Source organism: Austrofundulus limnaeus, unplaced genomic scaffold (assembly GCF_001266775.1).
Source record: "Austrofundulus limnaeus strain Quisiro unplaced genomic scaffold, Austrofundulus_limnaeus-1.0 Scaffold39, whole genome shotgun sequence".
NCBI lineage: Eukaryota > Metazoa > Chordata > Actinopteri > Cyprinodontiformes > Rivulidae > Austrofundulus > Austrofundulus limnaeus.
Window position 1 is genome coordinate 1238742 of NW_013952441.1, and position 12874 is coordinate 1251615.

The 12874-nt window shown below is 38.4% G+C and overlaps 1 protein-coding gene across 1 annotated transcript in view; it reads right to left on the bottom strand.

Annotated features, from left to right (window-relative positions):
* Nucleotides 1-12874, bottom strand: part of adam12a (ADAM metallopeptidase domain 12a) — a 113294-nt gene that overhangs the window by 21851 nt on the left and 78569 nt on the right. Inside the window, exons 7-11 of the mRNA XM_014007047.1 lie at nt 12236-12301; nt 10926-10997; nt 10395-10564; nt 8927-9011; nt 5892-6040 (exon numbers count right to left, since the gene is read on the bottom strand). Of these exons, the coding sequence (XP_013862501.1) occupies nt 5892-6040; nt 8927-9011; nt 10395-10564; nt 10926-10997; nt 12236-12301 (542 nt within the window). The remainder of the gene's footprint in view (nt 1-5891; nt 6041-8926; nt 9012-10394; nt 10565-10925; nt 10998-12235; nt 12302-12874) is intronic.

A 12874-nucleotide genomic window follows, 5' to 3' on the forward strand; every position in this document is an offset into this window, starting at 1 on the left:
GTTCTGACATGACCCCATTCTCAGCTCGTCTTTGATGTGTGGCGGCAGCTTACATCAAATCATGTTGCTGACCCCCTTCACTCCCCCACACCCCCACCCCAAACCATGCCTATAGGTCTTAAAGAGTGAAAGTCGGAGCAGATCTTCAAACATTCTGGGTTAAAGAAAAAGATCAGAGAGGGTTTGTAATGGCAGGCAGGAATTAGTAAAGGTAAATAGGTATAAAGACGTTATAACTGTGCCTCTTTCCCACCTTGTTTCTCTGATGAGCAGCTGTCAAGGTTGCTGTTCAACAGGAAGGTCACTTCCTTAACAACTTCTGCTGTTAATTTCCTCTTTGCTCTAAAAAGCTGGAGCCTAAATTGCTCGGTCATGCTGTGTATACCCCCCAACACACACTCTCACATGCACACACGCACGCACACACACACACACACACACGCACACACACACCCCTTCCTCTTTTGAGGCAATCATTCAATTTCCATGAACTCAGCCCCGGTCTTCAATTACAAGCAAATGCATTTCATGACAAAGACTCACATCCTTGTTTTTCTTTTTCCTCCTCTTTTTTTTTTTCAGGAACTCTGAAGTACATGAGTGGTTCAGGGATCCAGCTGTTCTTTATGAGCAGCAATACAGAAATAATTGGGTTTACCCAGCAACAATCCTGGGGAAGGGAAAAGGAGTAATGTCTGGGACAGCAAAGGCACTGATGAAATCCACTGGATGGCATGTAGGCAGCTGCAGTCCCAAAAGCCACTAAAACACTTTCAGAGCCAGTTAAAGTCGGCACATCTGGAGCTCACAGTAAATAAAGACACTGCGGACAACCATCCGTGGTATGGGACTCCAGCTCACCACCTCAGAAGAAGAAAACCAGTATGACTCCGTGGCCCTTAAGCTTGTTCTCAGCCTGTTCTCGATTTAAGGTGGGTTGTGGTCTTTAACGCTCCTCTTTGTTCTGTCTTGTACTCTGGCATTGCTTCCCACTTGGTCAAGCTCCAGTATCACTACGGGCTAAAAGCTTTCAAGCTTTGCACTTTTTCTTTTTGTTCACCTTGAACCAACAGTCAGTGTTTGATGGTTGACCCTAAGGCATTAGAGGCACTATAGCTGAGGATAAAGTAGGAAAAAAAAAAACTCTGCGACAAAGCAGCAGCAACAGAGATAAGGTTGTATGGATGTGTGTGAGGTCTGTGGCACTAAACCTCTATKATCTGTACCACACTGTGATGATACTAAAGAGCTAATAAAATACTTAAAATACACAAAAACACGTTTATAATAACTACCGCTTCAGCCTTACTTAATCATTGATAAATGGTTAGTTATCCTTGAAAACATGATTACTACCAATTATTTATATTTAATAAGCTCTAAATTAGCATTTTAATGCTTTACACATAAAGGCTAATTACTTCCAAAACCAACATACTTGTTTATTCATGCTTAATAACTCATGAATTAACTATTCTTTCTGCTGTGTGTAATGCTCATATAAATGTACTTTTCACACCATGTGTTAGACATGGATTAATGGTTAGAGAATGTTTGGATATACTATGATTTGGGTCTGATTTCCAAAGATGAAAAGGAACCTGTGGCTCTTCAGGGKTTTGTCTACATTAATAAAAACTTAAAGCATACATAGTCMTCAGTTTAGAAGAGTTCACAAATAGAATAAACTGTTAGCAACTGTTTTAATTACTTATGTTCTGCAGGATTAATAGTCAATTCAAACATTTTCTAACTATTAATACATGTCTGCATATGCATTTACATAAACACAGTATATAGAATAGTTAATTCATGCGTTATTAAGAAACAATAAACTATGAATAGCTATGTTGGGGTTTGAAGTAATTAGACTTTATGGAAAAAAGATTAATAAATGTGTTAATTTATAGACTATTAAATATGAACCATCCTTATTTAATGAAGTTTTCAAGGTTTAATAACCATTTATTGATGATTAGGTGAGGCGTAGTTATTATAAAGTGCTAACAACACTTGTTTTGTTTCTATTACTCTGAAAAACCTGATCTGAATCAAATGTGAATGACAACAAACTAAATTCGACAAATGCCACTGTGATAAATATTCAGTACTGCTGACTCACTTTACATCCATTGTGCTGCGTATTCTGAACATAAATGGGTGATATTATCTGTAGTTGGCCTTCAATATCTGGATGTCTGGCCTACATTGTAGGTACTGACAAGCGTTTTCACATTGATTTCCCTGTAGAGCTAATTAAATAAGGCAGGAGAACCAGTGAGATGCTGCTTTACTGCGGGCATAAGATACACTTTTATTCAGCTCCTTGAACTGACATTCTGTGATTTTGGATTATTCATATGTCCATCGACAGCTCAGCATGCATGACTCATTATAGCTGTATTAATTTAAAAAGTGTTATTATGCTGTGAACATGCTTGAAAAAGGGAGCTAAAATCCCAAGTGTCACGTCTTCTGGTTCAAAATTCATCCACCTCAATTTTTCAAAAAGTATACATAGAGTATTAAGATCACGTTCAACAATAAATTAATCTGATTCACATAATGAAGGAGTAATGTTGAATAAAATACAAACTTCCCAAGTTCATTTTTTTTTGGTACAAGTTCAGCAGACAGCTCTGGGGATCTTTTTTATAATCTTGGAAGTCAACTACATGYAGTGTAGCGGTAGCAAAGTTCCGATTTCCTCAGAAGGAAACTTTCCGAGAACCTCGTGTTTCACTGCCCTGATATACTGTATCCTCCCTGCCTTTATTATTTGAGAGAAAACCTGAATGTAGTCACCAGTTTTATCTCCCAAACTTTCAAACTTTGAATAAAGACCTCAGTGAGAACATTTGGGTTGTGTTCCAGAAAGCCAGATCAATTCCTAAAACTAAAAAGTCAAATAAAGTCTGACAATTTTTTACCCAACCTTTTGATCAGAACATTCCCTACTACTAACAAAACATACAATAACTCACCAAGCACACAAATTTACAAGAATSTAAAACTCCAGCAGATGGATTTTATTTTCAAATCCAACATAAATGGCAAACTGTAAAAGTGCTTGAATAACGAATTAAATACAAAGTTATCAATCTTTGAAATATAAGAATATCAAGGGTGGAGACGTGATGTTAAGGAATTAAAAACCAACATGAAGTTCCTGCTTTAGTCTTTAGAAAGACACATTTCTCATGGATAAATGTGCATCTTTGTGTCCTTGAAGAGGCCATGAAAGGTTTGCTTGGTGGGCTTTTAGGGGAAATAATTTCAGCCGATAAGAATCACCAGCCTGTTCTTGTTTAGTGTTATCAGGGAGAGGAGCATGGGAAGAGGGGGGACACAACAATTGGCCTCGGCCAGTTTGAACAGGAAACAAGCCGTGCTCTTTGCAGATGTGCTGCTGTTTCAGGAACAGCTTGCGGTTTGATGGTCCCCTCACCAAACATCCAGCTGACGACCCCTAACACCACCACTGCAGTTTAAGCAAGGACACGCCAGATCGATTCAGCATCCGTTTTGAAGCCGTGACGAGAGCGGTGATGCTTGATGTGAATCCGATTGACGGAACTCTTCTTCTCGTTAACGAAAACACACGATTTTAAAAAAGTAAAATAAAGTACAGGTGAGTGTTGCGGGAGCTTGTCAAACATCTAAAAGTCACTTTGTTTAAACTCATTCAAGGCATGATCCCAGTTTGATCACACTGAGCTTAAAAAAAGACCTGATTTCCTGACCAGAAAATCCTTTTTACAGCGGGCAATAATCAGGCGATTTCAGCTACGATTTAAAGCATTAAAGGGATCCACGATTAGTTGTAACATTAGACTTTTATTTAATAAACAAATATTTTAACTGTAAAATAAAGACTGTAAAAATACTGTAGGACGTTTAGTTTTTACAATTTTTAAACTTAAAGTTAAAAAATATAGTACACGGACGGGGCCATTTTATTTACATGCAAAGCATTCTGGGTAAATGATGACGTGGGTAGGTCATCAGTGAGAGGCTGCTAGCGAGCTATATCCACACTGAAGGTTAATCTTGGACAATATCTGATGATCGACTCTTAAATGAAACCAGAGAGCGTTAACAGAGAGGAGAACACAAAAATGACTCAGCCTGGAACTGAAAATATSGATGGAGGACCTCAGTTTAGCTTGTTTGTCGCGCTAGCGCTGAGCTAATACATATAAGGCAATATAGCGTCAGTGCTAGCACAAAGGCTAACAGGCTAAGCTGAGGTTCTTCTTCCATGAAGCAGCTCTGTTGTCCTCCATTTATATTTTCAGTTACAGGCTGAGTCATTTCTACCTTCTCCTCTCTGTCAACGCTCTCTGGTTTCATTTAAAAGAGTCGATCTTCAGATATTGTCCAAGATTAACCTTCAGGGTGGATATAGCTCGCTAGCAGCCTCGCACCGAGGACCTATCCAYGTCATCATTTACCCARAATGCTTTGCRTGTAAATAAAATGGCTCCGTCCGTGTTAAAAWATATATATTTAAAATTTACAAAACTAAACAACCTACAGTATTTTTACAGTCTTTATTTTACAGTTAAAATATACGTTTATCAAATAAAGTCTAATGTTACAACTAATCATGGATCCCTTTAAAACTACAAACACACTGAGATCCACGCATGAGAAACACAGCACAGAGCCAGAGAACATATGACTCTGACCAGGATTTACCCTCAGAAAAAGAATGTTTTTTACATTGTATTTTTCATTCTAATTAACTCTCCCTACGTCATAACACCCAGCAAGAGTGTGCCTTATTTTTGGAGAGAGTATTTTTGTCTATTAGAGTGCCACAAATGCCTCAGAAGAGAGCAGGCCAATGAAAAAAAAATGTTTTTTTCATTTCTCACTATGGTTCAAGTTCATATAAATCATTTTGCTTTTGTAATGTTGGTTCATGTTGATCTGTGCCACGAATGACCTTTGATCCAGAAAGTTTTAGCCCGATAAAAGCTGGGATAGCAGAAAGTTTTCTGATGTTGTTAACTATTTATATGAAGCTGCAGGGAGATTTTTAAATATTAAAGTTGGGTGTATATCAAAGAATAGCTTCAGTGTGAGAAAGAGAGAAACATGGAGACAGAAAGTTGAAAAACGATTGACAGAGAAAACCATTTTATTTTTACTTCAGCGAACATTTCTTTTTCTCTTTTTTCTATAAACCCAACGTGTTGCCATTTTTGGCAGAGCTCGTACCCAGGGATACCCTCAGTCAGGGTTAAATATAAATCTGTAAACCTCATATCCTTGTGCATTTTTGCTAAGTCTATAATTGAGAAGAGTGTTCCTGAGCTTTGTGTGGCTCTAGTCCAACTCAAATACAGAGAGATGTTTCCAGCATAAACAGCCGTCTGCGGCTCCCACACACCAGCAGAACCTTGGCTGCAAAGTTTCCCCAATATTCTGCAACTCCAGGATTTTTCGGTTTTGACATTTAGTTGCATGCAAACCCGTATTTTTTTTTTTTTTGAACGTTCGACTTCTTTGTGTCAGAATTTGTGAAACTGTGCCGTCTGGACCGTGCACTATTAATGACCTGTTGAGTTTCCTCATTGGGAGTGAGTCAAATTGCTTCAGGGCATCGGTGCAGCTGTTGAATCTGCTTTTAAACTCAATGGACCAACAACAAAAAGGCCTCATTTGCTTACCACTCAACAGATAATAAATTACAAAAGGAAGCGCATGTGGAATGATGTTTACCTAAGATCCTAATCTGGGCCGTTGAGGGAGGAATACAACCTCTCATCAGGATGACGGATGTTTTTAGAATCAGATTTGAAGATGAAAACAACAAAAATAAGGAATAATCCATCCAGAAGATTGATTGAGTTTTAATTGTACAGAAGAGTGATGCGACTCACCCAGTGGAGGGCGTCATGATGCAGCCCCCACGATCCACGGTCACCCTGCAGCCACACCCCCGCTCCGGCGTGTCATGGTTCATCCCGAAGTTGTGTCCGAGCTCGTGGGCCAGCGTGACTGCAGCTCCCAGAGGATTGTCTGAATGATCCTAAAAACGCAGCAGAGTCAAATCTCACCTTTCACTCCGACAAGACTTACTTTTAGATTTCTAGACGCCAAACAACGTCCAATCATGAAATCTGTTCGTTTGACAGTTCTGCTGTAGAAATAAACACCAAAAGTTAATTAAGAACAGATTATTTTGATGAGATTTTGTAAAAAAAAAAATCAATACAAAGCAAATTGTTGCTTCCCAACCTGACACGCTGAAGAAAGGACTTGGAGCAAAACAAACACGATTACAAATTGTGCAAATTAAACAAGCCTATCAGACACATCTGGGCTTTGTTGAGAAAAAATAAATAAAAAATTTGGAGCCACATGGGCTGCGAAATTCTCACCGGTAAAATGAAAAACCAAAGTTGCAGCCTTTCATGAGCAGAGTTTAACCACGCCCTCGGTACCAGGGGCAAAACCGCATTTCCTCTTTTCTATTTATGTACAGTAAACTTGTGTTAACTTAAGATCTGTCATTTAAACACAGATATGTTTTATATCTACAGAGTCATCAGAACCTTGGCTAAAAGCTCCTACAAACCGTTTCTACGTCCGCCGAACAGTTCAAACCACAAACTGTTGAATCAGAAAGTAAACAAATTAGACAAAATGGCGTCAACACAAATCTGTAAATACGTTAGAGCTGATCTGTAAACTTTATTTATCTTTTAAGCTAACCTTTAAAAGTCTTTCCAGGCATGTAAGAAAAAAAATTTTTTTTGCATTTAAAACTTACAAAGTAACATTAAAAGTTATTGATGGTACATTATGCAGAATGACAAAACATCAAATAATTTCTTTACTAAAACCTGTAACGTTGCTCTAGTTTATTTTAGCAGCATGAATCTTTCCACAATTAATTTCCACATGTGATAATTATGGTTTTAAATAGGTTTTAGCTTTTCATTATTTTTTTTAAAAGAGCTATGTCCTTATAGAGGATCGAAACTGACATAAATGTAAATACATGTAGAAATAATTAAACGGCTTGATAAAATAAATAAATGGCTTGATAAATTAGTAATTAAGTAATAATGTGGAAATTGTTGCATAAAAACATCAACAAATAAGAGTGTGATTAATTTATTTGACTATACAGTGCAACATAAATTAATATTATATCATTTTCAACCTTATTAATTTAATATTATCACAATTAATTCATTTTATTTTTTATTTCAATCATATATTTTTTTATTAGTTTTACTTTTAGATTTCATTATTTATTTTGTCTATAATTTCCCTATTCTGTATTTATTTGCAAAAAAACTCCTGTTCCATCCTCACTGTCTCTGAAACAATAGCAGCTGCTTTAATACTTATAAACTTCTGATAAAATCTCTCATGAGTTAACTTTATTTTGATACCAAGATAATTTAAATAGTTTGTAAATGCTGAGATACACCCAGTTACATTTTGACACATTATTTCAAGCACAAACTGCAAGGAAACCCCTGGAAGCTGAAGAGATTGAAAACACCTTATGGTGAAAAGGGACAGAGGTTTAGCTTTTTTGGTCAAATTGAATAAATAATGTCATGCTCATGCAGCGTTGCAAGATTTGAGATGATCTGTTAGTGTTTTAAGTATGTGTTGGAGACGATGCTCAGCTACTAGCACAAAAAAGTTTCACCTAATATCTGTCGAAATGACTGAATGATAGCCCACTGTCTGTTTGCTAAAGTCGATTAGCTGTCATGGCCATCTTGAGGACAACTGGAGAAAAAAATCACAGATAAACCAAATTAAAGTTAAGCAGTGGAAGCTGCAGCCACACGATGAGTGAAAGCTGCTGAGGAGTTCCTGGAAGTTGTGTCCAACACGAGCACATGAAAGGGCTGGATAAATATTGAAGCCATCAGCTCATGGATGCAGAGCCGCATGTCAGGGCACCTTGCCTCAAGAAGTTTCTGACACCGTGCATTATTCAGCAGTGCTGCACGAGTCGAGCTCAGCCTGACCGACTGGCTCTGCTGGGGGCTCTTTGAAAGGAAAAAAAAATAAAAAATCAGCTGTCAGCACTACAATCCCAGCGAGCAGCCCAGAGGGCACTTCATGGAGATTGTCAAAGCTGCATTTCATTGCACCAATTAAATCAACAGAACAATTATGGCTGCTACAGAGATTCCAGATGTCTTGATTTACTTTAATTGCATAAAAGAATAATAATGAGCACTTTTGAACTAATGAGCTCGAGAGTCCTCTCTAAACAAAGAGACACAATTCAGGCAAGATGGTTGTATTTTCGCCAACAAAAACCTCCGTGGTTGATCCTTTTGTCTGCAACCTCAAATATGGGTGCATGTACATAATGAGCAAGCCCCAGCTTTCTAATCTGGGAGGATAAAAGTAAAAAAAAAAACAGTCTTCAGAGGGGATATTAATAATCTAAACTGGCTCCAGAGGGAGAGACAGTGAAAGCGGAATAATAGCATGGTTTGTGCAAATGCAACATTTAAACGCAACATTTAGGACTGCAGGTCTGTAATGGGTCAAATCCTTACATTTCCATTCAGTTTGCGACATACTGTTACCTTAAATCCACTCATTTATTGCACCTCATTAAAAAGCAAACCGTTTCCMCTCACACAATCGATACGCACTGATTTATCACTGATATCATATATTTCCTTCACTTGACCTTCCTGTAAAAAGCCTTAATGATGTGTTTGCCCTAAAGTTGATAGCAGGTAATATTAGCTCCAGAATCATTTCTTCAACTTAAGACTCCGGGGGGGAAATTTTTAAAGTATTTTGTGAGATTGGAGGGTGAACAAAGCAAAGGAGAAAGGGCAGGATGAAGGAAGATCTGCCGATGTGTATTTCCCTCTAGAGGAACGAAAAAACCATTTGAATAACTCAAAGTAAATTGACGCACCATGACAATTCCTCCCGACTGCTCTGCCGTGCACATGCTCATGATGGGCGCCATTCCAATGGTGGTGCCTTGGAAGTACACGCCGCTGAAACAAGAGAACAAAGCACTGGTGTAGATGCTCAGTCATCCAGGACAGGACATTTCATGTGGTTTAAAGCTTAGAACATGGTCATGACACATTTATCTTTTGTACAAGAAGATAAATAAAACCCACTCTGAGAAATACCATTTAAAGATTTTTTTAAGATCCCAGATTATGTCTCATTAGACTTTATTCGATTAACATATATTTTAACTGCAAAATATAGTCTGTAAAAATACTGTAGGCTGTTTAGTTTTTATAATTTTTAAAAATATATTGTAACACGGATGGAGACATTTTATTTACATGCAAAGCATAAATAATGACGTCGACTAGGTCATTGGTGCGAGGCTGCAGCTTTGTTCACCCAGAAGGTTAATCTTGGACAATATCTGACGATCGGCTCATTGAAATGAAACCAGAGAGCGTTGACTCAGCCTGCAACTGAAAATGTGGATGGCGGACAACCGAGCTGCTTCATGGAAGAAGAACCTCAGCTTAGCCTTTTAACTTTAGCGTTAGCTTTCCTTATGTGTTTTAGCTTGGCGCTAGCACGAAAGCTATCAAGCTAAATTGAGGTCCTGCATCCACATTTTCAGTTGCAGGCTGAGTCGACATGCTCTGGTTTCATTTAAAAGAGCGTCAGATATTATCCAAGATTAACCATCAGGGTAGCCTGGTAAAAACCAGACCCTTGTCCTTCACTTTGCTTCGTACGAGGGTCTGCACTCGCGGCCATAGGGAAGCGATTCTTGCTGGAGGCGTGGCCTCTGCTGGTGTTTGTGTGTATGTCGCTGTGACGGAGGCTAAGCTAAGAAGCTAACCGGAAATCGCATGTGCTGTAAACAACCCTACTGAGAGGAGAGAAGTACCGAGCTAAATGAGACGACTGTAAATGAGAGCTGCTGCTTTGTCAGACAAATTTATTTTAATTTGGAAGACTTATCAACACGGACTGGCTTTATTCACTTTCTCCACTGCTGTATGCTAAACTAACTAGCAGACACTGCGCAGAACATCGACGTTCTGTTCTCTGATTGGTTCGGCTAAAAATCTGCCAGCAAAATCCTTGTCTATGGGAGAAATCCCAGACGGAGCAGTGAAGGGAAACTAGAATTGAGYGGAGCTGCGTAGGAAGGCAAGGGCCAGGCTACCACAGGGTGGATAAAGCTAGTTTGCAGCCTCTCACTGATGACCTATTCGACATCATTATTTATGCTTTGTGTGTAAATAAAATGGCTCCATCCACGTAATATATTATTTAAAAATTGGTTAAAAAAATTATAAAAACTAAACAGCCTACAGTATTTTACAGATTTTATTTTGTTAATGTTACAAGTAATGGTGGATCACTTTCAGACAACTGCATGCTGGTTTGTGGTTTACCTGATTAGCTGGGCGTTGTCATGGGGCTTCTGTGGTAATAATTTGACTTTCCTCCAGTCTAAAAACTCGTGCAAGGTGGTGAAGGGGTCCTGGGTAATGGGACACTTGTCGACGTCACTCCATACCTCGAGCCCCACCAGTGCCACTCGGATATTCAATGCTCTGTAGAACTGAGGGTAGTGAGGAGAAAAGCAGGGAGACGTTTGCTTTTAGATTTTGCTTAGTTATTTTACTTTCTGCTGATAAATTTCAGAAAAAAATGTTACATGAAATGACAAGGGACTCTCTGAGGTCCTTCCAACTATGACTTCCTATTAAGAATACATTATCCTCTGTTCCTGTTTTATTCAACTGACACATTCCTTTGCACGATTCTCTTTACAACATGTCTCAGCTGAGTTCTGAAATCGATCATCCTTTCATAATGCAATCAGCCCCTGTCCACAGGTCGCATAATTCTCACCAGGCTTGATGTGACCTCTAATGAATCACATTCCAACCCCACATTCGCTCGTTTCCTTCAATTGTTACCTTGTCCACATAATTGGCGATCTCAGCCAGCCGCTGTTTGACCTTCTCCATGTCTTTACCTTGCTTCTGAAACTGAACGGCACAAGCAAACAGAATAAAATATGAAATGGAAGGAAAAAAACTGTGCTCATGAATGTTTATTATGCTCATGCACGAAAAACCTCAACACGATTCTGAACATTTTGAGCCGCGCGACAATTCACGTAGTTTTAATTTAGCTACCACTTCTGCAGCCCTTAGTAAACATATTCTGCTTAAACTTATATTTAAAAAAAACAACTTAAATGTCCTTTTATTGCATAATGCTGAGCTTGAACGTTTTTTGCAGTCAAACTACTTTAGCATTTTTTAATTGCTATTTTAACAAATCCTATATCAAAACATTTAGCCTGATCAGGAAAAGTGTGCTGGGATTTTTGTAAATTGTAACTTTTGTACTTTTAGAAATATTTAACACTATTTAAAGTAAACTTTCCGTAGAAATATATTGAGATCTTTTCAATCCCTTTAAAATACTGTGCTCATTGAAATCTGCTTCAGCATACCTGCTTTTTTTTTTTTTGGTCTTCCTTTAATTTATTTTAGTGTTTAACAACATCGTTTTTATTTCTGCTTTTGGTTACAGTTTTGTTAAATTTAACTTTTAGTTTAGCAAATTCTGAATTTTAGCTACTGTTTTGCTAATTTTAGCTTTTGCTTTCGTCATTTGAGCGTTATTCTACAATTTAGAAAAATTACTTCATGGGGGGGCACACCCTGGACAGTCCGCAAGACCATTGCAGGTTTTAACTTTTGTGTTGTTATTTTACCATGTAGTTAATGTTCATTTATTTAAAGCTTTTAGCAAAGTTTAGTTTTCCACTAGTCTACCCAATTTATCTTGTGTTCTACTTGTTTTAACATAAGGTATTAGCTTAATTAGCTAATTTAATTCACAGCACATTTTCCCAGAGGATTCATCTCCTCAAGTTATATGTAAAACATTTATTTTCCTGCTTTAAAGTCACGACACTGACCCACAGCGTTAACCTCATGACTGTGACCCTCTCAGGTTGTTACGTTAAAGATTTAAGATTTGCTCAGAGAGCATTTAAAGCCTCATTTGTGAGTCATGTGCTGCTGTGATGTATGCAGAAGGATGTAGAAGTGCTAAACGGATGAGTTAGCGACACATCAGAGGTGACAACATGGCCATAATGGAGCCGTCTTATCCACGCCTCGTGGGAAGAGGGCCGTTTAGCATGTGACCTCGGGGTCTGTTTCATCAGGCATCCTGCACATAAGGTGAAGAGGTTGCGACCTCTGCTTACCTCTCTGTTGTCAGCCACGATGATGAGCTCCACGTACTTGGTTGTCGACTGCAGGTGGCGTTTATGCTGGAAGAAAGTGCAAGGGAAAATAACTGGTGGGAAAGGTGGAAGAGAGCAATTCGGGCACTGGATTGAACAACAGGTTTGAGAAGAAAAAAAAACAGAGAGAGGAAGGAGGACATATGGAAGGACAGCCTAAATTCATCAGGTGGACACTTAATAGGGGTTTTCTCCTGCATCATGTCATATAAAATAAAACACAAATGAGATCAGCACAAAGAAATCAACTAGCATTTACATTTACAATAACTGCTGACAACAACACTGTAGGCAGAGATTCTTAACTTATGGGCTGCGGCCGTGAGCGCCACCTTGAGGGCCTCAAAAGAACAACAATTTTTAACTTTGGGTCGCAGAGGGCCGCGGGACCGCATTGATTTTGAATAAGGTGCAATACACTTTCTCACCACTGGTAGCAGTAGTGCGCCACTCAGTTGTTTAACAACTTTTTTAATATGTAGAAGAAGAGCCTTAGAAACCTGCCAAGAATGGAAAAATATTTTAAATGAACAGTAGAAGACAAAAATGAAAGTAACTCATCAAAAAACACCAAAGTTTGTCACTAATATGAAGTGCAGC